Source organism: Motacilla alba, chromosome Z (genome assembly GCF_015832195.1).
Source record: "Motacilla alba alba isolate MOTALB_02 chromosome Z, Motacilla_alba_V1.0_pri, whole genome shotgun sequence".
Taxonomy (NCBI): domain Eukaryota; kingdom Metazoa; phylum Chordata; class Aves; order Passeriformes; family Motacillidae; genus Motacilla; species Motacilla alba.
In genome coordinates, this window is record NC_052046.1 from 44,567,794 (window position 1) to 44,591,787 (window position 23,994).

Here is a 23,994-nt window from a genome sequence, read left to right on the forward strand (position 1 = left end):
CCAAGCCTAACCAAGCAAAACAATACTAATATTTAGTCATTTACCTTGCTTTCTTTAGTTGAAAACTCAGAAGAGTTGGAGATTTTCATAGATTTTGACCGATGGGACTGCCGCCAGAGAGATTCTTCTCGGGAATATTTCACCGAACCTGTGGCTCTCACCCGGACTTTGCTGGTGCTCTGAACACTATTAACTCCAATCATTTCCAAAAGTGAGTGGATGGGATGGGAAAGAAGAAAGCTAATGAAACTTCCCAATCCCCTGCAGAGGAACTGGAAAAGGTTACGACTGGAGAGCCTAGGCTCAAGCAATCAGTGTTAGCTTAAAGCACACTAGGCTGTTTTCTCCAGCATCTTCAGGCACAGTGTTTGGAGCCAGCCTGATTGTTCCAGGCATTGCTCACGTCACTGGATGGGAGAAAAAAAAAGAAAAAGAAAAGGAAGACGCTGATAGAAACTCCTCCCCTGCTCTGCTCTGCTCTCCTCTCCAGCATCAACTCCCCCTTCACACACACCAACAGTGAGAGGGAGAGAGGTGGAGAGAAAGATGCTGGAACAAATGCCAGCAGATCAAGCAAGATATTCATTTTCAGTTCACGCAGCCACACTTCCCTGCCTGCAACAGCCTGCCATGCTCATTACTGCCTGCAATAACAAAGAACACTGTAAAAAGAGTCTTCAATCAACTGCCAGAAGCTAGAGGCTTCTGGATGTGATAAATACTGATGGATTCCCAGAGCACTGAAGAAATAAGTGAAAACCTACAGCACCATAGCAAAGTACTGGCAAGCCCCAGAGAGAGAAATCAGCAAATTTCCACAACTCTAAGTATTTGCACTCACTAGCCAGAGTCCTTGGGGTGCCTTCCTAAAGTGCAAGAGAGAGCAAGACCACTTTCACACTCTTAGAGGGGCTTAGGGGAAAAGAGATGATTTTCCCAAGGTAATCAGTGCAAACCAGTGCCAGAGTCATGAACAAGCACCTAGGGACTCATCTTCCCACCTGGCAGCCAGGAGAGCTGTAGCCATGCCCCCACACAAGCAAACCGCATGCTCCAGTGGCTGACCCCACAAATTATGCAGCTCCTGAGTGGCACCCTGTTTCTCCCTTGCAGCAAACCCATACAGCCTAGTGATGGGAGGTGCACTACCACTGCCAGAGGCACCATTCAAACCCACGCAAGCCTGGCTCCAGAGGCCAGGCACTCTCTCTGTGCCTGGAGCCACCTGCCTTCACGCAGGGGACAAGGGGAGGCCAATGCCAAAAGGAGCTGGTACGCTTACTGAGGGGTGGATGCACTAAATATGGGAAAAGAGAGATGTTTACCTCAGTGTTGCAAAAGTACCATCATTTCTGGCTCCGGGAGACCCAGAGTGCAGCAGACTGTGCATTGCCATGGCAACATGCTCCAATGTGAGAGAGAGAGATTGCTCTGCTCTACTCTGCTCAGCACAGGATCGTGACAGCTGCCGACACACACTGGACAGGTGGAGCAGCTTGCGTGAGCAGCAAGGGAAAAGTGGACAATGGGGACATTGTGCTAAACCCAGAAAAGGTAAACAGTTTGTGCAGAGGGTGCATGAGGAGCTGGCAGACTCTGCAGCAAAGCTAATACCAGGCTCAGCAACCTGCCCCATACCACCATATTACAGGCAGGGCAAGGACAGCAGCAGTGGTGTTGGGATGTGGGAGGACATGAGGGCTCTCATCCCACTCAAGACACACAGGGAGCAAGTCTGCACACAGACAGCAATGACGCAGTGCTGCCCTGGCATGCTGAGGTGAATGTCCCATGCTGAGATACTTCAGGCAGCCAAAAGCTGGGTGAAGAGGCTCCTCTATTCACATCTGAACCCTGTCCCACATCTGCCAAGCCATGAGAAAGCAAAGTGAGAGAGAGTTTGCTTACCCATGTCATGCGCCCAACAGCACCCAGGGGTAAATAAGATGCATATGAATTGAGTGGACTTTTCCCCTGGTTACCTCTTCCCAGTCTCTTGCAATCAGGAATTAACATCCTTACAGGGCAAATGGCTAGAGAGCCACACGATGGTCCTCCATGCATTTTTGCTCATAAAAGACTCTGCTGTCTCCCCAGCATGCAGCAGCATTTCTGATAGCATTAACCTTTTGCTAATGTTGTCCCCAATGATGCTACAAGGTGCATATCCTTCCCACAGACTGTAATAGGGGTGGACCCTGCTGAAGGACAATAATCAGTGGAGCAGGGAACAGGTTACCTAACTATCAACACAAAAACTGTCCCTGGGGTGGGAAACTTCTGATTCCTCACAGATTCTGCCACCATCCTGCCTGAGGCACAGATACCTTCCCTTCTGGCCATCAAGAAAAATACATTTTCATTTTCACCACAGTCAGATCTAGCAAGCCCATCCCTACCTCACACATTAAGATCAAATCCCAAATGTGCCCCTTGTCATTGCAGGAGGATAACTGAAAGGAACTTTTTTCCCTGGCAATAATCATGCTGAGTTACTTCTGCCACTTCACTAAAAAGGTTTTATGTTACTTAACCCATGTGAAATTATCCACTGCTTGTGCAAAAGCTTTTCAAAGAAAATCTCTTCTTAGAGGAAATTTGCACTGTAGTCAAACTTCTCCAGATGAGCTAAGCAGCAGGTCCTGACGGGTGCTACGTAAATTGCCACAAATCACTCTCTATCCTAGCAGCCCCCTGCCTAGCAGATTATTCTTGCTCTCAGATTTATAGGGCCAACTCCCCAACCACTCTCAACATATCTGAAATAATTATACTCCCTAAATATCACACACCGACCTAGGCCAGTGTCAATTATACAGAGCAATTTTATTATTAAACACAAGCTAGATTGAATCAAAGCAATAGTTCTCTCCTTTTGCCCACAGCACAATCACTGCTGCTTAATTACAGCACTTCATCTAGCATTCTCTGAGCTGAAGTTAGCAGATCCTCAGGTAGGACAGGAACCTTACTTCAGAAAGGAACAAGTCTGTTTCTGCAGCAGTCCAAAACTCCAAGGATTTTCTTTCTTCTTTCTTCAGTGTTTTCAGAGAAAACACTTCTCAGCTCACACTCTCCCAAAGAGAGCCTCCTGAGAGAACAAATTTGAAGCCTTAAATATCTTCAAATTGGGGATTCAGCTTATATTTCATCAGCGTCCCTGATTTTCATCTGCAAGTGATAATACATTCTTGTACTCCTGACTGAGCCAATATTCTGTGTACATATTCACGGTTATTCTGGGGAAAGGTCAGACTTCAACATTAGTGAAGACCCACCATTTTAGAAATTAGTAACCACACAGGTTACATTGATTTATGTCTGTAACTGAGCATCAGGAATTTCTGAGGGAAAAGTGTTTCGTTAACATAAAGAGAGGGACAGAAGGGACATTTTTAAAGAGGGGCTGAAATAGCTGTGCAGTATCAAAAAAATCAGAGCTGACCACACCAGGTCCAAGTGTTTCAAGAATTCAGAATCTTCCCCTTGTTCAGAGGTCAAGCAAAGAGGTGATAGCAAAGGGGCAGAATGTAAATATTTGTCTAGGCAATGACACCACGGGGGTGACCAAAAGGACTGTGACCCTATATAGGGACCTTCCCAATCAGTTCCTCTAAAGAACAAACCATAAACCAGAAGGAAAATTTTAAACTTTGGGTCAAAACAGATGCAGGAACAGAAAACCAGAGTTTCTATTATTCCTTCCATCCCATCCTTTTAAAACCATACAAAAGCTTTTGTCTTGTCACAAGGCACTATGTCAGATCCCATCACCCATAGAGGAAATGGGCAGCTGTTCCAACTTACCCTGAAATAAGCTCCTTCCCATCTGTTCCTCCCACCAGTCAAGTTTCCCCGGGAGGCAAAACGTACTCAGTCCTTGCTTGGTCTTCCTAATGTCATTCAGCGAATCAACAACACAAGAAGAAAAACTGCAGAATTCAAAGTAAAATTCAATATTGGCTTTTGGGGTACAAACCTAAGGACCACATTACTGTATCTAAAGAACTCCAATGTCCTCAAACAAAGTCACAAGAATCCTTTAGAATCATTTAAGCCTGATGCCAGTACTAAATACAAACAACACAAGCTGACAAAATACATAGACACATGCATATCAATTACTTAAAATATACCCTCAGAAGCCAGTAGCATATTTGTGTAGCACAAAAAGGCAGAACTACTTAATGCTGCCACTAAATGCTGTTTGTTAAATAAACAACATTAAATCTTTCCTTCATCCTTCATCTTTCCTTCTTTCATGTTTTTTTTTCCTTCTCCCCAAAATAGGAAGGAAGGGGAAAGTCAATTCTGACAGATAAGCTACTCTTACACAATGGCTACAGAACCAGAGCTGAAAAATGATCAACAGCAAAATTCCTGTAATATTAAGATAACAATTTCTGAGGTCTGCTGACCAGGGGGAGCTGACAATCAAGATTAAATATCTCCTGTGAACAGCAGAAATACTAGAGCAACCACTTCATTTCTACATGCACAAGCAACCAGGTCAACAGGAATCCTAGCAGGGTAACAGCTGGAATGATGGGAGAACGATGTATGACTGCATGAGGACAACTGAACTATCTCTGGTTTAAGTTACATGAGAAGAAGGCTAAAAGAGCATCCACGGCCAGGAGCTCATGGTCACAGCACAAGTCTTTACAACTGACTCTTTACATCAATAAGCACCTAGAAGTGAGCAGAATGACAAAACCACAACGACTGGTGGAAGACCAAATGAATCCTGGTATCACTGTATCTCTGGGAACCACAGTGCATCTTGTGCGAAAAGAAACCACTGCTATGCTAAGTGCCCTGCTGAGAATGATAGGAGATCACAGTTTTAATGAAAACAAGCCACTGAATAAATACAGGGATGCAAAGAAATCACGGATCCTGTTATCCTGATCAGCACTGCAAGTGAAGAGATGTCTTCAGCCATCTTCATGTTCCTTACAGCAGATCTGGAAACAGCTGTTTCACACACTAGCTGCTGTACTTCCTGGCAAAGCACTATAGTATCCCAGGGGGAAAAGTTCCTCTTCTTGAATTCCTCCTTTTAGGAATTATCATCTGCTGTCAAGAGAGCTCACAGAAATTAAGTGAGCCATACAGTATGCAGACTAACACAGACCACCAAGTTCCTTAACTTAAAGCTGACAAGTGTAGCTACAGAAAACAGCAGCACTTCAAAAAAAAATCCATAAAAGCATCAAAGCCCTAAAATTCTGCAAAGGTGTGACAGAAACCCACAGGAAAGTGACTGAAGAAGTGTTGTGAAGTCTACAAACTATCTCAGATCAGCTGAAAACAACCTCTGCTTCTGTCCCTGCAGCGAGCATGCTTTGAGTCAACACCACTCAAATAAACCCCCTCAGCCTAGAGATCTCAGAAAAAAAAAAAAAAAAAAAAAAGAAGAGAAAAAAAAGGAGAAACAACCTCCCTCCCAAGCTTCTCTCTGGCTCAAATAGCAAACACAACATCAACAAAAAGGAAAAGAGGAAAAGGAATGGGAGAACAAGGAAGCCCATGGGAGAGGGAGTGGGAGAAGGAAGGAAGAAGGCAAAAGGATGGGGGCTAAAAGAAAGGGAGGGGTCACAATAGGGAGAAGTGGGAGAAGAGATGTGGAGGAAGGAAATTGAGGCCACTCTAAGATTCACACAGGTTACAAGTTGGTGTCACCTATGGCTGTAGGCATTGCATTATGGAAGGGGGAAAAATAGGCATAGCCTTTGATATACCTTTTGTCCACAATTCCATCTACCTATGGAGTCATATCCAGCTACCTTGCCCCAAAAGCAGATTAAATCCTTCCTACCACTCTTGTCACCTTCCAGAACCCATGTGTCAAAAGGAGAGAGAACTGGTGCCCTGGATTTGCCCCATATTTGTACAAGGACAGTGTGAATACTTAATCATCGAAGAAAGCATGACTTTGAAAGGAAATGAAATATTCCATTTAACATCACAGGAAAGGAGAAAAAAAAATCTGAATTTAAGGAACAGCCTAATACTCTTCTTTGAAAGAAACTGGGTCAGAGAGAGAATAGTCCAATGCTACTTGAAAAGTGTGGCAACAAACAGAAAGAAGGAATACCGAAGATTTATAAAGCAATAATTCTAAAACTGGTGGAAGGAATGTTCTGTCTTCTTCTTTTTTTTAAACGTGGTATAAATTATATTCGTACTCTTCCTTCCCTTGAGATGCAGCACAGAACTAAAATTTCAAGCAGATCAGTGGGTGGAAGATCAAAGAATGTTTTTCAGAATTTGTTTTCTACCTACATGGAGGTGGGAGTAATAAGTCATAGGGACCAAAATGTATGTGTGACATTGTATTAGAGAATTCCCAGTCTGAAAACAGCCCAGAATTCCTCTTTTAATGTGGCAGAGCGCATCATTCCTGGATACTGCCAGTCTGTATCCTCCACACTTGACAGATGACACTCATCCTCGGGACCTGCATTTCAGTTACAGTAGGAGACAAGTTGACAGCCTTGGCTATCTAACAGGCTGGAGAAGTCAAACATCAAATAATTCCCTTGTCTGATCAACCTGGACAAGACACTACAGACAGCTTGCCTCTACAGATGAAAATTAACCCCCTAAATGTTCATAATAAGGCTGGTATTGAGCAACATAATTGCAGCCAGTAGCAATGGAAATTCTTAGCTGACTCTGCTTGGGTTTCACTCCTTGCTGACACAAAAGCCTGTAGGTTAAGTGAGATCTTTTGAAGAACAATTGGAGCAAAAGGTTGAAGGAGCAAACACTAATTCAGCGAAATGCAGACTGTCAAAGCAGAAGAAGTCCATGCTGAAATCCAGCCTGCTTCCTAGTAAAGTAAGCAATCCCTCATACCACGCCTAGACTATGCAGAGCAATCCTAATTCTTGGATCGCCTTCAAAAAATTTTATGTTTTAAGCCTTGTTTGAAGTTCTGCTTTCCCTGCTCAGAGACAGCTGGTATTAGGCTTTTGCTATTATAAGGCTTTCTTCAACTCAGTATCTGGGTTTGACTTAGGAAAAAAAAATCTAGATTATTGATTTTTCTTTTTATATGAACTAAGGTAAGCTCCTGAAATGCAAAAAGAAAATATATTTGCATTTCAACAGGGCAGGAAGGTGTCAGGAATCCCTGTAATTCAAGGGACACAAAGCAATACACACACCATCATAACCTGGTCTAATTCTCAGTTCTGCACAGGCCTGCTTTAAATGAATAGGACAAATGACAACACCCAAAAAACTCCAAGTTGAAGGAAACAAAGTTTATCATGGCAGGAAGGTTCTCAGCAAGGATGGAGAAAACTGAAGACAAGACAGGTGTTCCCTACAATCACCTACAGTTCCCTATGGATCTGTGGCTCCTCTAAGAGTGAAAGAAAAAGTATGCTTTCACAAATAACTGTTTAAAACAAGGATTAACAACTTAATTCTGCATTCCCTGACTTTTATATTGCCAGATTAGACTCTGTTCTCTTCCAGCAGCTGAAAGGAGCCTTCTGTAATGGATCTTCTATTTCATACAGATAAAAAATGGCCCAAAAATACTATTTCCAACAGAAGTATTTTTAAGGGAAAAAAAAACTTTATTTGGGGGAAGAAACAAGGAGCCAGAACTCTGTCTTATTCAGTGAACAAAAGGCATTTGGTCCCCTCCCTCCTCTGCCCACTGCTGCCGGGTGTTACAGCAGTCAATGTGGTCTTCCTGGGGCCATCCGGGCATTCTGTCACACGCTCTCATCTCCCCAACTTCATCAGGTTTCCCTCAAAGGTGGGAATTTCTTGCCAAAAAGCCACGAAATCAATGAAGTACAGAGACTGCAGATGAGAGCAATTAGGGTGCACACAGCAGTCCAGTTAGTGTGAGTTCCTCTCTGTAAAGGGGGGCTGAGGCTGTGCAGGGAGAAGTTAGCCACCTGATGCTCATTCTCTCTGCGAAATACCTGAAGTTATTGGAATGGATGAAGTAAGATTCCAGTAATTCTCTTTAAATTGAGTATTTGCTTTGGAGGGTTTTCAAAGGGAATTAAAAAAGAAAAAGAGAGGGAGAGTGAGAGGAGGCAGAAAGACAGTGGAAAAAGCACCCCGTAATTAAAGTGCAGGGAACTGACAGCAACATTAGATAAACCCTACTTTGCAGCTTCTATAGGAAATTGCATATCCCAGGAATCCTAATCAAGAATTCAGATCATTTAGGAAATTAAGGATGGTTCTTCAGAAGAGTTCAGCACCAGCAACTCCAAGATAATTTGGTCACTTCATTACAGTGCTTCTGCAGGAGATAAGTCCTACCCAAAAAACACCCTTTGAGAAAAAGCAGATTTTGTATGCAGGATTGGCATCTTATCTCCATCAGCAGTCCCTGAAAGGATGAGTCTAGCCAAGTGCATCACAGGTACCTCAGCATGATGGAGGTTCCCAGATGGTGTAATACGTCAGAGAAGAGCTACCACCTCCTACCAAAAGACACAGGCAGGTGTGACTTCCCCACTTCATGTCATGGTGCAGCACCACTACCAGTCAGCCCATGTCAGAGGTTTGGGGATGCCTATGATTCCATGAATGAGGTGTGTTGGATGCTGTACAGTGCAGAAGACATTTAGTTACATAGGACAGGTGGTACTTTGCACACAGCCTAACAACAGAGTACCCCACCCAGAACACTGCATAACAAAAGCAGGGACCCACGTCCTCAGTGATGCCTTCTTGCAGGCTCTCTGTGGACCACAGAAGACATTTTCTCTCCTTACATATGAAAGGCCTTGTTAATGCCACCTTCCTGGAATGGACCTCCACACACCTTGTCTCAAGATGACAAGAGGAAAACGTTGTGACCAGCACCATACCATCACTTTGTTTGTGGGGACCACACTGCCCTCATGAATTGAAGCAAGAATGCATGGCCAAAATTAGGCTCTTTCTGAGCAAATCTCCTCTTCATTCCAGAAAATCTTGAGAAGCCCAGCTCTGAAGAAGGCTACGGTCACACAGTGCAATTCCCTAGCATATAATTGTGAAGATGGTATCACTACAGAAGATTAAAGCTGGAATGAGCATGTGAGAAATAAACCACTCCTATATTGTAATCATGAGGTTCTTGACACTGCCAAAATGTCAGACTAATTTTGTTTTCTTTCCAAGGAGGGAGATCCTAGCCATGGCTTCCCTTTCTACATATATATATGTGTGATGAATACATGAATACTACAAGCAGACCCCATGAGGAGAAGTGCACTTTTAATCACAGTTTGGCGTATTTGTCTTTAGGAGTCCCAGCTGCAAAAGCATCCTTGGATCTGACTAAAGGAGTGAGGAAAAAGGCAATAGATCTTTGTGCAGACGGGTGTACAAAAGCAAAACTTTTTTCAATATTAAATGAACAGACACAAAGACACAGGCTGAGCAAGATCACATTAGCATTTCTCACTTCTACTTTCAAACCCAAGTGAAATAATCTGTTCTCAAAGCACAACTAGTGACACACAGAGAATCAGGTCATGAAGGCCTGCCTTGTGGTTTGTACCAAAAGTGTTCTCATTGTTGGAAAAAAACCATAATAAAACATAAAGATAGCTCCCCCATGGAGGTGAACGAAAGGAGTAACTTGATCCAAAGTCTCAAGTTTTCTAAGGCTGATCATACAAAACTGTGTCACTCCTCAGGTGTTTATCTCTGTACCTTGATGTGCTATTTTCCTATCCAGACAAAACACCCAGGGACACACTCCAAACAGTGAAGGGATTGTCTGAAGGCAACGTCTGACTGACTGTCAACCAGCTGTCGTGGGTAGTACAAGCATTTGCATTTGCACACCTGACTCTAAGAACTGGATCCACAATAAATGCTGCACAGAGCTTCACAAGCCCTGGATATCACTCAGCTCTCCCCAGCCTTCCTTTCCCTCCACTACTGCTCAGCTTTGCTCTGGGGCTCAGCAGAGTTGCAGAGCTCCATAAAAGGGTGTAGCAGGGCCACGAGGAGAACACAGAGAGACTGCAGAGGCAGAAAAGCCCACTTGCTTCACCACAGATCTGCATTAGTCACCAGTGGGCGCTCAGGACCTCACTCCCACAGGGACACACTGCCACCCTGTGGAAACCACTCTGCCTCTCCCAGGCAGCTGGGCAAGGATGCAGGGAGAAGGCTTGCAGCCTCACCCATGCTCAGTGGCTAGACAGCTAGTGCAGCAGCAAGACACATGCACTTTGGTGCTGTGCTGAAGAAGGGTGCTGTGAATTTAATTTATTGAAACTAATGCAAAAATTAATTTCCACTAACTCTTTGTAATCGCACATTTAGTGGCAGCATGGCTGCTGTGAACATAGTAGCACAATTACTTGTACTCACTCCACTCCCCTCCACTAATAAATTAAAAAACAAGGGTCAGTTTATCAGATCTTCAGACAAGCCAGATGAGAAAACAAAGCTGGGTGCCACCTCTGTCCCCAAGACATCAAGGCATTAGTTTCTGCCCAGAAATGGGCAGAAAGCCTTAAGCAACATGGGACACCAACACCAAACCTCTTCCATCTGTCTACATCCAAAAAAATCCTGAGCCCTGGTATTTGCTTTGGGTGAAGAAGAGTCAGACATCCCTAGCATTAGCAGGTGAGCACTAAACATGAAGGTACGGCCTCAACTGCATAATTCTGTCAGGAGGAAAACAAACAGCAGATGAGCACTATTGGAAGTCTCTTGTCAGTACACTCAGGTTATTTAAACACAATCTGGAAATCTATTTATTCAGTAAGGGCAGTAATTAGCCTGCAAATTAATCTCAACACATCCCTCTATGGCAAACGGAGAAATGAGATTCCTTTGGGGTAAAAAGTAATTTAAGTGTGGCTGCTGCCAGATACACAGATTCAAAAAGTAAAGACATTAAATCTAAATTTTAATATTCCCCATTGCTTAGTAAGAACTGAAGCAGGAGGGTCCAACAAAAATCTCCCTGAAGAAGATTAAGAAAATGAAGAAATTACCAACACTAGAAGACAAGCTCTGCTGCTTTCAACTATGCAGGTACATCTGTATTTCACAATGATTCTGACATAACTCACACAAGAGATGGCAACTCATTTGGTTGGCTTCAATAAGGATTGGGTCAGCTCTCAGATGTGGCAGCCTCTTATTTATATTTCCATTACAAAAAAAAAAATTATGAACTCCTGTGTATGCATACCTGTCTTCATTTAAACAAAGTGCTGTTTCATGCTAGCAATCAGAAAAAAAGAAGCGAAACATTCACTTTATTACTGACAATAAAACAAGGTTTGTCCTGCTCAGCCTCTTCCTCCATTCTTCAGATTTAACTCCTAGCACAAACTTAATGAACAAAAGCTGAAGCAACACAGCCTGTGCCAGACAGCACATTATAATCTGAAATTACATCTCCAGCTCTAATGTGAATACCCCAAAGCACCTTTGATGAAAAAACACACACGCCTTCCAGATTGTACACAGAGATCAGGCTTAGCCTCTAATGTATTCGCATTCAGAGCCAACTGGCTGCTTCTGTCTGCTGTAATCAGGAGACAGCACTCTGGGTTGGCATGACCACAGGAGTTTACAAAGCACACAGCTCTGGGACGAGACCTGCCGCAGCTCAGTTTCACCTCTCTGTGCTGCAGAGTCTCCTTCACTATCAAGTGAAGGCAAGAGGGAAAACAAAGAATAAACACTATATATATTATATATGTTCTGGGAGGAGAAATGTGCCCATCACTTGTCATGTTTGACAATTAAGATTCAGAAAATGAAGATGGGGGTTTTGTTTTGAACCATCTTTCAATAGAAATGAAACACATGTTCTGCAGCTAATTCCTTACCTTCAAGAGCCCTCTCGGGAAGTCTTTGCCATCATTCATCCCCTGGAGGTTAGCAACGAACTCTTGGCAGGTCATCTTTCTCCCAATGTTCTGAAAGGAATGTCAGAGAAACACAACATCATATTCCTGCTGCTCTTCATAATGACAGGAACAAGCAACATCAGATTAAATGCATCTTCCTGCTATCCTTTAAGCCCAAGCCAGGCAGCACTAAGAACGCATGAGATTACTCATAGATGAGCATCCTTGTATGCATATAGCTAGAAAAGCGAAAGTACTTTTGCATCCAAAGGCCCACATACACCCCCACAAAAAACCCCAGCTTAATACTGGCAGTAATGAAGAGGACAATGATGATGATCTCTGGTATTTGCATGGTGCCTTATATCCCCATGTCTCCAGAAGCTCTACCAGTCTCTGACGGAAAAGCTCTACTTAAATCTGCTGTGGGGCACCAGGAAACATGTGACTGAGGCCCTTTCTAGACCCTTCTCTTACAATTTCAAATGCCCCCTTTCAGTAGCAACTGCTGTGAGTTGGAGTGTGATGCCCAGGCATGGCCATCACCTTTTCTGATTTACAGGCTGAAGCTGCTTTGACATTTCCATAGGCTTGCTCTCTTTTCTCTCTTCCTGTCTAAGTCTCAGACTGAAAGTTGCCCAAACAAGCCACAAACAGAAAGGAACAGTTTGGCTGTCCCTACATGTCTGTGTAGGAGCCAAACTACATCCAGAAGTTTGAGGCTGCCCTAAACTACTCTTGAATCCCTGCCTCCATCACCCCTCACAGAAAGTGCCCCAGTCCCCCAAGTGCTAGAAGGCCTCTGCTTAGCATGTGGGGAGCCTTGTGAGCAGACAACAATTAGAATACCACATGGATGAAAAAGGACACCAAAGATATCTGAGGAAAGGAAAGCAGCCTGAGATGAGCTGTGAAACACGGTATAGATAGAAGGGAAAACAGGGCTCTGTGACAGTCATGGTATCTTTGAGGATAGCACCACTGTCAGTCAGGAGATGGAAGTGAAGATTTTTCCACTGTCAGGGCATGTTTTGTCTGTAGAAATACAGCAGAAAAGCTCTGTGTGACCTTTGTCTTTGGCTAGAAGCAAGAGTCCAAATTAACACAAGACTGGTGCCCTTAGTTGGTAATACAGGCCATTCAATGTTATGAATTACATGTCAGCTTGAAGTGCATATCCTCTATTTCCCCTCCATAATGTATGATCAGGAAAACCACCAAATCTTGGCCATCGGTCTCACCTTGCCAATAAGGAACATCCCATAGCCTGCAGCCAGCATAAACCCTCAGAAAAAAGGCAAGCAGTAACCCTGGAACAACTCATGGCTTCCCACAAAATGATGGCTCCTGACAACACAGATGGGCTGTAACCCTTGCTCTATGGTTGTAAAGCTTGTAGAATACAGCTTACAACTTCAGTCTTCAGGTGCAGGCTGGAGCTGCTTACAAATGCTTTCCTTTCTCCCTGCAACTTCAGCCAGCCTACTCCTATTTGTTTCCTCCAAGCAGCAATTGGCAGCTTCCCCATGCTGACCAAAGCCAACATTGCAGACAAATGGCTGTTTTGCTGCAGGATCAAAGCTAACATCTCCATACAGCGCAACAGAGGTTCCAGAGATGTGCCTGGTGGTCTAGAGATACCTCAAAACTCTCTAGCACCAATGTGGGTGATGACCTCTGTGCAGAGGAGCAAGCATGCATTTCCAAGACACACCTGGCAAAAACTGTTTACTTGCAAATAGAAGTGTGGCAAGACAGGGAACATAAAGGGGATTAAGTAAGAGTTTGCCTACAAGAGTTAAAGGCAAGTGTGAACTGAAGGCAGAGCAACTGCATTATAGCCCTAAAAGCAGTGGAACTGATTGTGAAATAGAAATGTCTGTGCTTACGATCAGCATGTCAGTAACAAATAGAGCTCAGTGTATAGACAAGCCCTGTGACTCATTTGCTTCCTTCTCTAGCAGAATCCTGGTAAGGATGGGGCAAAGCGTTATCTTTGTTAGGAAACAGGCAATTAGGCATATCTGCAAGGGCTGCATTCCAAATCAAAAATGCCAAACTTACCACCTATGTGGAAAAATGCAAAGCAGTAAGAGGAAGGCCAAAATTAAAGGAAATCAGAGGGGTTTGAGGGAACACGGTGACACACCCATGGACATTATACAAGTAGGAGTCTGAGAAATACTACAGCTGCATATACCTAACAACACACTGTCAACTGCCAGTGTGATAAGTGTCCTAAGTTAGACACTGCAACAACCAGAGTCAGCAGGAACAATGATGGGTCAGAGCCAGATAGTTTATTCCAGTATCTACTGAACACAGTATGGCCCACTAAAGCATCACAGGGAACAAAGGGAACTGCTGTCAGGCTAATGTGTGACCACTATTTGGTCTCCCTCCTTGGACTGTGGGGCCAGGCAGACTGTAAAGCAGGAGCCCCAGGCTGCTCACCACTCTGGGGAGTGGGACACCTGTGCAGAAAGACTCAGGTGTCCTCAAGAGAAGCCATGTGTGCTAAGAGACAAACTGCAGCACATTCCTGTATGCTCCACATCCAGTCCTTCAGTAGGGAAGGCTAAGCCTTCAGAGAAAAAAATTTTTCACAACTCCCTACCCCCTCCTACTTCCACAACCTGCAGACAAAGGCATTCAATTAATGGGAGGTGGGTCTCAGAACTCCTTGTGAACACTCAAGTCTTGGTTTCATTACCTGCACTGCCGCAGGGGCTAAGTAGCCCATTGAGACAGACCCAGGATGCCTCCATGTCCCGCTGCCCAATCCAACACCCTTGATGTGTAAGAGTTCCCAACAGACACTATCCTGGGAGAGCCCATGCAAGTGCAGTAGAGGGCCAGAGAGAAGCCCCAGAGGCATTTGGCTAAAGCCACTGCTTTTGCATACTATAATTCCATGCTCCTTGTGTTTTTACATACTCCATCCTAACTCCAGGGCAGAGGAACACTCCCATCAGCATGAGAATACCTTGCACAGCTGGTGTATTGCACCACAGATACTGAAATACCCATCCTAAGGCTGCTGGCACCCTACAGCAGCGTGACTAAGAGAATTCAAACCAGAATACTATTTCACCCAGGTAGGCAATGGGAAGAGGTGCGCAGTACAGGAACACAGGGCTCCCACTCAGCATGCCCATATTCTTCCTCCATTCTCTTGGTTTTGAGTACGCCCATCATTTGTCTGGGCAAAACTCTGCTTCCACCAGATCTGCCCCCTGCAAATGAATGCCTGCAAACATCACCTTCCCTTTGTGACCTTCCCAAAACTTCTTCACCTCCCATCTCTATTCTGCCTTTCCACATGTTTGTACATACTGCAAAGAGGAAGCCAATCCCAAGCACAGCTTCCTGGTTAGGACCTGCTGCAGGAAGGATGGTAAGCACACCAGAAATACAGTCCTAAGGTCAGGGAGCATGCTCAGACATCATGGCAACGTCAGGAACAATGCTAGCTTGCACATGACTGATCAAGGCATGCTGGAAAGGCCTGCCCAGGACAAGAGCCTGGGAATGCAGCCTTCTCACTGTTTGCTGTCTGCAGAGGCTTCAGAAGAAGGCCACCAGCACAGGGACTGCCACAAGACTACCCAGTCCCAGCATGTTGCAGAGAGGAGCAGTCTACACAAAGCTGTGCATACTCACATGTCCATGGAGGTCTGTGTTCAGCAGCATCATGGCACACGTGAGACAGTGAACTCCATCTGCAGAAAGAGAAATAACCAGAGTCACATGCAAAACCACATCTGGACCTTTAAGAAGCTGAAACTGAGACTCATAGACTAATTGAGTCTGTTCCCTTCATAGGAATCTGTTTTACCAAGAAATATACATAATTAAATAAATGAACAATGAGGTCATCACACAGCTGCCAAACCAGAACAGTCTCTCTTTCATCTTTTAGTAACTATCAAAACTGTCTTGCAGCAAGCATGGATGAGGCAGGCAAGACAGGAAATCATGCTATCGCTCTTAGCTTGCTAATACCAGTATTACAGTCTAAATCAACAACTCCTTCTTCATTTACTTCAGTGCAGAAAGGGAAAAATAAAATACATTTGTTCTTGTGCAAGGAGTACCTTGCAGCAGGGTATCCTGCTTTTCTCCCCCTCTGGCTTAGTCCTCATTCAGAGCTCAATTAGACCTAACTTTGGAGAAGTACAGTCAGTTACTTATGCTCCCTTGGCTCCAAGTTGGGTAGAGAGCACTCCAGGGGCTTCTAAGCTGGTCCTGTGGCCAAGGCCCTCAGTAATAAGCCAGATTCACAGAATCAAAGAATAGAGTTGGAGGACTGAGAGACTGAAGAAAATTATTACTGGCTCAAAACAACTGAAATGTGTGTGTAGGGGGAGCAGCTCTGCAGAAAATGGGATGGTGCACTGCTTCACACTCCACTCTCTGGAGCCTCTAGTTCAGAACTGCCACCAACCACTGGCACACTGAAAGCAATACCCCACACTCTGCCCTGGAGCCCCAGTCAAGCCCTGAGGTGGCCAGATGACTGGAAGTGCCTCCGGGGGCTGCTTGCCACAGAAAGCCAGAGCAGACCCCAGGACATGTGGTTGTGTCCCCATTGTCTTTGGATAGGTGAAACCACACTAGGATCCAGGGCAGTAGCTGGATCTTGTTTTTTGCTCTTTCTTTTTGTCTCTTTTTCCTCTTTTCTACTCCTAATTTCTATTTTCTGAAATATGGGTAATTAAGATTGGATGACTAAAGTTATACTAAGTCAATGCTTTGAGAAATGCTTTATTTTGATTGAATGTTTGTTTTAAATTCCTAATTTTCTAAGGTTTGCTAGGAAAGTTTGGCTGTGAACATTCTGGGAACTTTTGTCAAGTTCTTTTTTGGGCCAAACTCAGGAAAAAGTAGTAGTACTTTAAGCCCTTTTTGAATAACCTTTCCAAGCAAGTTTAGAAGGCACCTTATAAGGATCGTGGAGTTCCACTCCTGGCTCCGCACAGGACATGCCTACGAATCACACCATGTGCTGGACAGCATTGTCCAAACACTTCTTGAGCTTTGTCAAGCTGGTGCTGTGATCACTCCCCTGGGGAGCCTGTTACAGGGCCCAACCACCCACTGGGAGAAGAACCTTTCTCTGATGTCCAACATAAGCCTTGCTGACACAACTTTTAAGGCATTCCCTCAGCTCCTGTCACTGCTCCTGTCACAGAGAAGAGATCAGTGCCTGCCCCTCCTCCTCCCCTCGTGAGGCAGCTATAGGCTGCAATGAGGTCTCCCCTCAGTCTCCTCCTCTCCCGACTCTGCAAACTATATGATCTCACTGCTCCTTATTTGGCTTCCCCTCTAGACCTTTCTCCATCTTCATATCCTTTTTCAGAATATTCTCTGATAGGTTTGTATCTTTCTTATATTGTGGTGCCCAAATTGCACGTAGTACTAAGACCCTGAGTTAAGTGTGCAGGATTTAAATGCTTACTTGGGGTCTAAAGTCACAATATCCCTCTTGCAGTCTTGACTGGAGTAAGGCAAATCAGTATCTCACTCTGGACATGACGTACTTGTTCTATCTGACTGCCTACAGTGTCTTGAAATAAGAAAGGCAATAGGCAGAGTACAGAGACAGCACAGGAGCAGATCGTGTCTTACTCCCGACTTTTTCCCTCCCCTGCATGACAGAAAGTAAAGCTGAAGAGGTGCGAAGTGCCCAAACATTATCTCACTGCAACAGGGGTAGGTCACCAAGCAAGGGGTAAGGAGGCGTAGTGGTACCTCCAACTGTAGCAGCTCTTTCTCATACCTTAAAGTACAGTTAAACCGATGATTGCCTTCTTTTTCAACCTCCTCCTTCAGTGTGTAATCAGCATGTGCTGCAATCACAGGGCCACAAGGCTCTGCCAGCATGTCTGGCTGAACACAGCAGTTATGCCAACAGACAGTTTGTCCTCTTCTGCAATCCCAGTTTTCTCAGGTTTGATCTATGTGCTTGTTTGTTTCCATCATTTATTTCCAAACTGACTGAAAACATTGGCAAGGAGGAGCACTCTGACTGATGTTAGCTAGTCAAGATGAAACCATGCCAGAGTCTGGATACAGCACCCAAAATTCACCCCCACAACTGGCAAGAACTGGCGTGCCTGATGCCAGTGCATGCAGATACAAGCACTGAATGGAGCACGGAAAGCGAACAACCTCTCTTTCACCTGACACGGGACCTGTTCTTGTCCACAAGAGTGCAGCTGGAGTACAAGCACCCACACACCAAAGACAGTGAGACCAGAAACTACAACCGAGGACAAATCTGGAGGTGCCACAACTGAGGATTTATATGCAGGACCTATTTATAATGAACACCTTTCGTACTGAGGGTTTCAATGCTTACCAGAGACAGTCTTTAAAGTGTGGCACAGTAACTACATAGCTTCATTTTCCAGGCATACACCATATGTGTGTAGAGACCTCAGTATCACAAACAAAGTTACCTTGAGAAGAAAGGGCGTTTGGGTTGCACTGGTAGTATCTGCTGGAGAAGTGGATTAAAACTCTCTCTCGTTCCTGAGTTTCTCCAACAAGTGAAAAGGCTTTAAAGAAACTCCTAAAAGAGCAGTGGGAAAAAAAGTGAAATTAAAGTAATAAATCTCTTTTTGCTTCACACAGTGCACAGAGCAAAGCACACATCACAGCAAGAAGTACATAAGCACACATTCAGTTCCAAGGAGCCTTTCTAGGAAATTGGGCTATCATTCTGTGTGCAGTTAACTCCAACATTTTAGTAAATAAAAGAAGACTTAAATTACCATTTCAGCCACTGAATATACAAAATAATAAGTAATTCCACTATTTGAAAGAGCTGTTATTACTTTTAAATTTTTTCCTATGGGCAAGGAATTAGAACATGCGTTTTTTGTGCATGATAAGATATCCAGGATGTTCCCTGTTCTCTTCTAATTGCCCACCATCCCTACACCTTTTAACTTTACTTCATTAGTACTGCGCTCCAAATGAGAAAAGCTACTCCAGGTGGTGAAGTCAAGCAAGTGCACAGCACTCACAGCTAACACCGACTAAGTGTAGTCACTTCTCGGAAGGACCAGGACCACATCAGATGGGCAGAGTGTGACTACTTGGACCTGCAGAAAATATCTGAGCAAAAGGGCAGAAGACTTGCAACATCTTCCACTGAGCTTCAACAACTTGGCCCTCCTGAGGTTCTTGCTCATGAGAGCCCAGGGTGCAGGGCCGGTACACATCTGGGCACTCACTGGATATAGCCAGCAAGCCTGTGCAGAGAGGTGGGGAGGACACACATCTTTTATTCTCCTACTTGACCACACCTCCTCTTAACCACACTGCTGTTCTTCCCACATAGAAGAATGCATCTCACAGCCAAAGATGACGTTCTACATTCATTTATGAGGATGCTTCTAAGAAGATACTGAAAACACAAAACTTCTGGATCTGAAGTAAGGAGACATACAGAATGACTGTCTAACAGACAATTTTAAAACATTCCATTAGACGGAAACTAACATCAGATCTGAGAGGAATGGAATATGTTGCTGGAACATTCACATCTATCTAGTATTGATGCACAAACTTTAATTTTTTTCTCTCTGATGTAAGGTCAGAGACAGGCTATACTTGCAACAATCTCACACCCACACAAACTATGATCTGCATGGTAATAATTTAATTTCACATGTAACGCATTGCAAATAATCCAGTTCACAAGTAGATATAAGTGCATCTTGACAGGGTTTCTCTGTCCTTACTACTTTGTGCTCCTGTCCTGGTTCTGGCCAACCAGCCAGAGTTAATTTTTAATATAAGGGCTGATGTTACTTCTGATCCTCTTGAAGGGACCTCCAGATCATATTTACAAGAAGTGAGCAACATGTACTATTACTAGAACTACAGAGGCCCCAGCCAGATAGAAGAAAGGGCCGATCAGATCTACTGGACTGTGCAGATCCAGTGCTCTGGCAGATCAGACACACAACAGTGTAAGGCTTTAGCTCACACTGGCACATGATGTACCCTGATGCCACCAAGATATGTGGGGACAGAATCCATCTCTTTCTGGGGTGCCAAGGTGATCCCAACAGCTGACTGCACTGGAAGGTGGAGAGAGCATGACTGGAAATGAATGGCAAAAACACCCCACTGTGACTGGCCCAGAGGCCCTGTGCGTCCTTAGCATAGGTTACCCCAAAAGAGGGTATTTCAAGGACCCAAAAAGGCATTGTTAGGATTTTTGGGATAGCTGCTGTGGAGACAGAGGAATCGAGACAGCTGAATACCTTGCCTGGTCTCTCAGAGGACCCCTCTGCTTAGGGACTGCTGAGGGTCAAAGAACAACAGATACATTCGCAACCACATGGCTACTGCACCATCAACAATACTGCACCACCTGGGACTCTGTGACCCCCATCCATGAGATGATCTGTGAACTGGAGAGCCAGGGAGTGGTCAGCAAGACTTGTTAACCCTTTAACCCTCCTATATGGTCAGTATGTAAGCCCAGGAACCAATAGATTATTATGGCCTGAATGAAGTCACACGACAACTGAGTGCCACTGTGCGCAACATGCTGGGACTTCAGTATGAGCTGGAGTCCAAAGCAGTGAGGTGGTGCCACCATCAACACTGCTAACATGCTGTTCTCCATTCCTTTAGCAGCAGGGTGCAGGCCTCAGTTTTTTACCTGGAGGAGTCTGACATACACCTGAAACTGACTTCCCCAAGGGTGGACAGAGAACCCTGTTATTTATCCTGGACTAATCCAGACTGCACCAGAAAAGGAAGTGTGGAAAAGTGTGAGGTCTTAGAGTACTTCCAATATATTGACAACATGATTGTGCAGGGCAACACAGGAGGAGTTTTTGAGAAAAGGAAGAAGACAGTCCAAATCCTCCTGAAGGCTGGTTTTACCACATTGTTGTGGTCTGTCATTTTTATTGCAGATGATGTAAAGTTGGTATGTTCTGTTCACCCCTGTCCACTCCTGTTACATGGTTCTGCCCTGGTTCTCCCCTCCCCATCAGTTCATGCCAATCCCCTTATCTCCACCCCAATTGTCCTTATTTGTGATAATTCATTACTGTAACCCCTCCCCAGACCCCTATCCATCACTCAGCGTCCCCTCCCGTTGTTCCAGAATCTTCTGCTGTTCCCGTCGAGTGATTGGATTAGGAGCTGGGGTCCCGCCCCCAGTTCAAATGCATTTGTTACCCCAACTGTCACTCATTTGTAGCCCCCCTACCCCCCCTGTTTCCCGACTGGAGCTGGGTCCAGTTCCACCCCTGTTCTCCGCCTCCTTTATAACCCCGTGTAGCCGGCTGCCCGGGGTCCCCGGTCGGCTGGTTCCCCTGGTGTTCAATAAAACCGGATTTCTATCCCCGGACGGAGACCCTCTTTTCTTCACTTTGCTGCAGCTGCCTCTAAATATTCCAGCTAGGCGCTCTCTGGACACGGCAGTGCCTCCGGAGAGTGCCCCCCGGTGCTGGCTGTGTCGGAGGTAGCCGCCATCGATCCTGCTCCCCCAGCCGGGAGCAGAGAGACACAGTGCAGCACCACATGGCCAAGTAAGACCAAGGGACCTACCCAGAAAACTCAGTTTTCAGGAGTAAAATGGCAAGATGGAGGTCATCAAGTAATCCATCATGGATGGATGACATGGTCACTGGAACAGCAGCTACGTCCCCACCAACCGTCAAGAAGGAAACAGGTTTGCCTAGGCACTGTGGGTTTTTGAAGGATGCATATTTCAGATTACAGTCAGATTTTAAAACCTCTCTATCAAGTGATACCAAATAAGAATGATTTCAAGCAGGGTCCTGAACAATTCAAGATTTTGAACAGGAATTAAAAAGGAGATTGCTCATGCAGTAGCCAGTCAGGACACTACAAGATGTAAAAAATACGCTCCACAGTGCAGCAGAGGAAGAATGGTCCTTCTGCAAGTAGATAGCAAAAGGGTATATGTGGAGATTCAACAATGACCCCTGGTATTCTGCCGTTGGGAATACAAACATTCCAACATACAAAGGATCTGAGACCAGCTACAACTCCACTGAAGCAAAGACACTGGCAACTTAAGAAGGGGTTGGAGCTGTCTCAGAAATGATTGGCACCGAAGCACAGCCCCTCCTGGTGCCCCAGCTTCCAGTGCTGGGCTGGATATTCAAAGAGAAAGTCCCTGCAACATATCATGCCACTGTGGAGTACCTGGATAACTCTGACCACACAGCAAGCTTGAATAGGAAACTCCAATCACCCAGGGATCTTGGAAGTCATCACTAATTGGCCCCAAGCTGAAAATTTTAGACTATCATCATCATCATCATCAGAGGAGATGACGCATGCTGAGAAGGCCCCACCATACAATCAGCTACCTACAAATTAAAAGGAATATAATTTCTTTATTGACAGTTTCTTTTATATTACAGGGACAAATCAAAAACAGAAAGCAGCCGTAGACAGACCTATATGACGAGTCACAGAAACTACTGAAGGAGAAGGTGGATCATGTCAGGTTGCAGAGCTGAAAGCCATCCAACTGGCTTTAGGTATCACTGAACGAGAGAAATGGCTAACAATCTACCTCTACACTTGCTCGTGGGATAGTGGCAAATGCTGTGTTGGGGTGACAGGACTGACAGAAAAAGGCCAGTTGGCAGTACAGAGGGAAACCCATATGGGATGATGAATTGTGGCAAGAAATCGCTGCCCTGGTAGAGAAGCTGGCTGCAGAAGAACATCATGAGATGCACATGCACCCAAGAGTCAGGCTGCTGAAGAGCATAGCAATAATGGAGAGGTGGATCAGGCCACCAAGATTAAAGCGGCTTGGGTTAATCTGCATTGGCAATGTAAGAGCAAATTATTTCTGGCTCAGTGGGCTCAAGATGCCTCAGGTCATCAGAGAAGGGACACAACACACATGTGGGGGCACACTTAACCATGGACAATGCCTCTCAGTTACCCATACCTGTGGAACATGCGCTGCCATCAAGCAGGCCGAGCAGGTAAGGCCTCGGTACGGTGGGTGGTGGTTGAAACACAGATATGGGGCAGCCTGGCAAACTGGTTACACCAATACACTGCTGCAAACCCACCACGGCAAGCGATGCAAGTGCTTACAATGGTGGAAACAACCACTGGGTGTCTGGACATGAACCCTGTGCCTCACACCAAGGCCCGAAACACCATCCTGGGCCTTGAGATGCAACTTCTGCAGCAACATGGCACCCCAGAAAGAACTGAGTTGGACTAATGGGACTCATTTCAAAAGGAGCCCCACAGACACATGGGCCAGAGAGCACAGAATTGAGTGGGTACAATACATTGCCTATTATGCACTAGCCTCTGAGAAAACTGAACAGTACAATGGACTTTTAAAAATGACATGGAAAGAAATGGGTGGTGGCACCTTCAAACATGGGGATCTGCATTTAGCAGAGGCCATCTTGTTAGTTAATACAAGAAGCTCTACCAATCAAGCTGGTCCTGCCCAATCAAAATTAGTACGCACTGTAGCAGGGGATGAAGACCCTGTGGTATGAAGGAGAAATGTGTTAAGGAACACAGTCAGGACTGGTCCCACCTTTTTTCTAAGGCAAATCCATTCATAGGATTGGTTTTGCTCAAGGACCTGATGGCACTTGATGGGTAATGTAGAGAGACAAGGAAACATGAGGTGTACCCCAAGGGGATTCAATTTTTGGGTGAGAATGGTCTGTAATGTTCAATTGTACAATACTGTTTGCTGAATGACACTGCCACTGTATGCCATAAATACTATGGAGAATGAATATGGACTGTTCCAGATACACCAGTCGTGAGCTCCTGGTGCAGACTGCAACCAGGTGAAAGCAAGCCCTTCTGCCCTGGAAAACATCTAGAACAGACAGAACCCACAGTCATGGACTAAATGAACTCAACAGATACCTTGAAAGGACAGCCACTGACTATAGAAATGATACTCATGCTTGCATTCATATATATACACACAGACACACACACATGTGTAGCTAGGAGGTGTAGGACCTGGACATGATATAGATGGCATAGCATAAGGGGTGGAAAACATACTGATTCTGGCCAGGACAGTTAATTTCTGCAGTAGCCAGGAGAAGCAAGCCTAGAAGTTTGA

The 23,994-nt window shown here is 44.9% G+C and overlaps 1 protein-coding gene across 4 annotated transcripts in view; it reads right to left on the reverse strand.

Annotated features, from left to right (window-relative positions):
- Positions 1–23,994, reverse strand: part of PSD3 (pleckstrin and Sec7 domain containing 3) — a 119,963-nt gene that overhangs the window by 46,727 nt on the left and 49,242 nt on the right. For all 4 annotated transcript variants that reach the window (XM_038123701.1, XM_038123702.1, XM_038123700.1 and 1 more), the window contains 3 exons: positions 18,323–18,435; positions 15,522–15,580; positions 11,838–11,927 (listed from right to left, as the gene is read on the reverse strand). In XM_038123701.1, the coding sequence (XP_037979629.1) occupies positions 11,838–11,927; positions 15,522–15,580; positions 18,323–18,435 (262 nt within the window). The remainder of the gene's footprint in view (positions 1–11,837; positions 11,928–15,521; positions 15,581–18,322; positions 18,436–23,994) is intronic.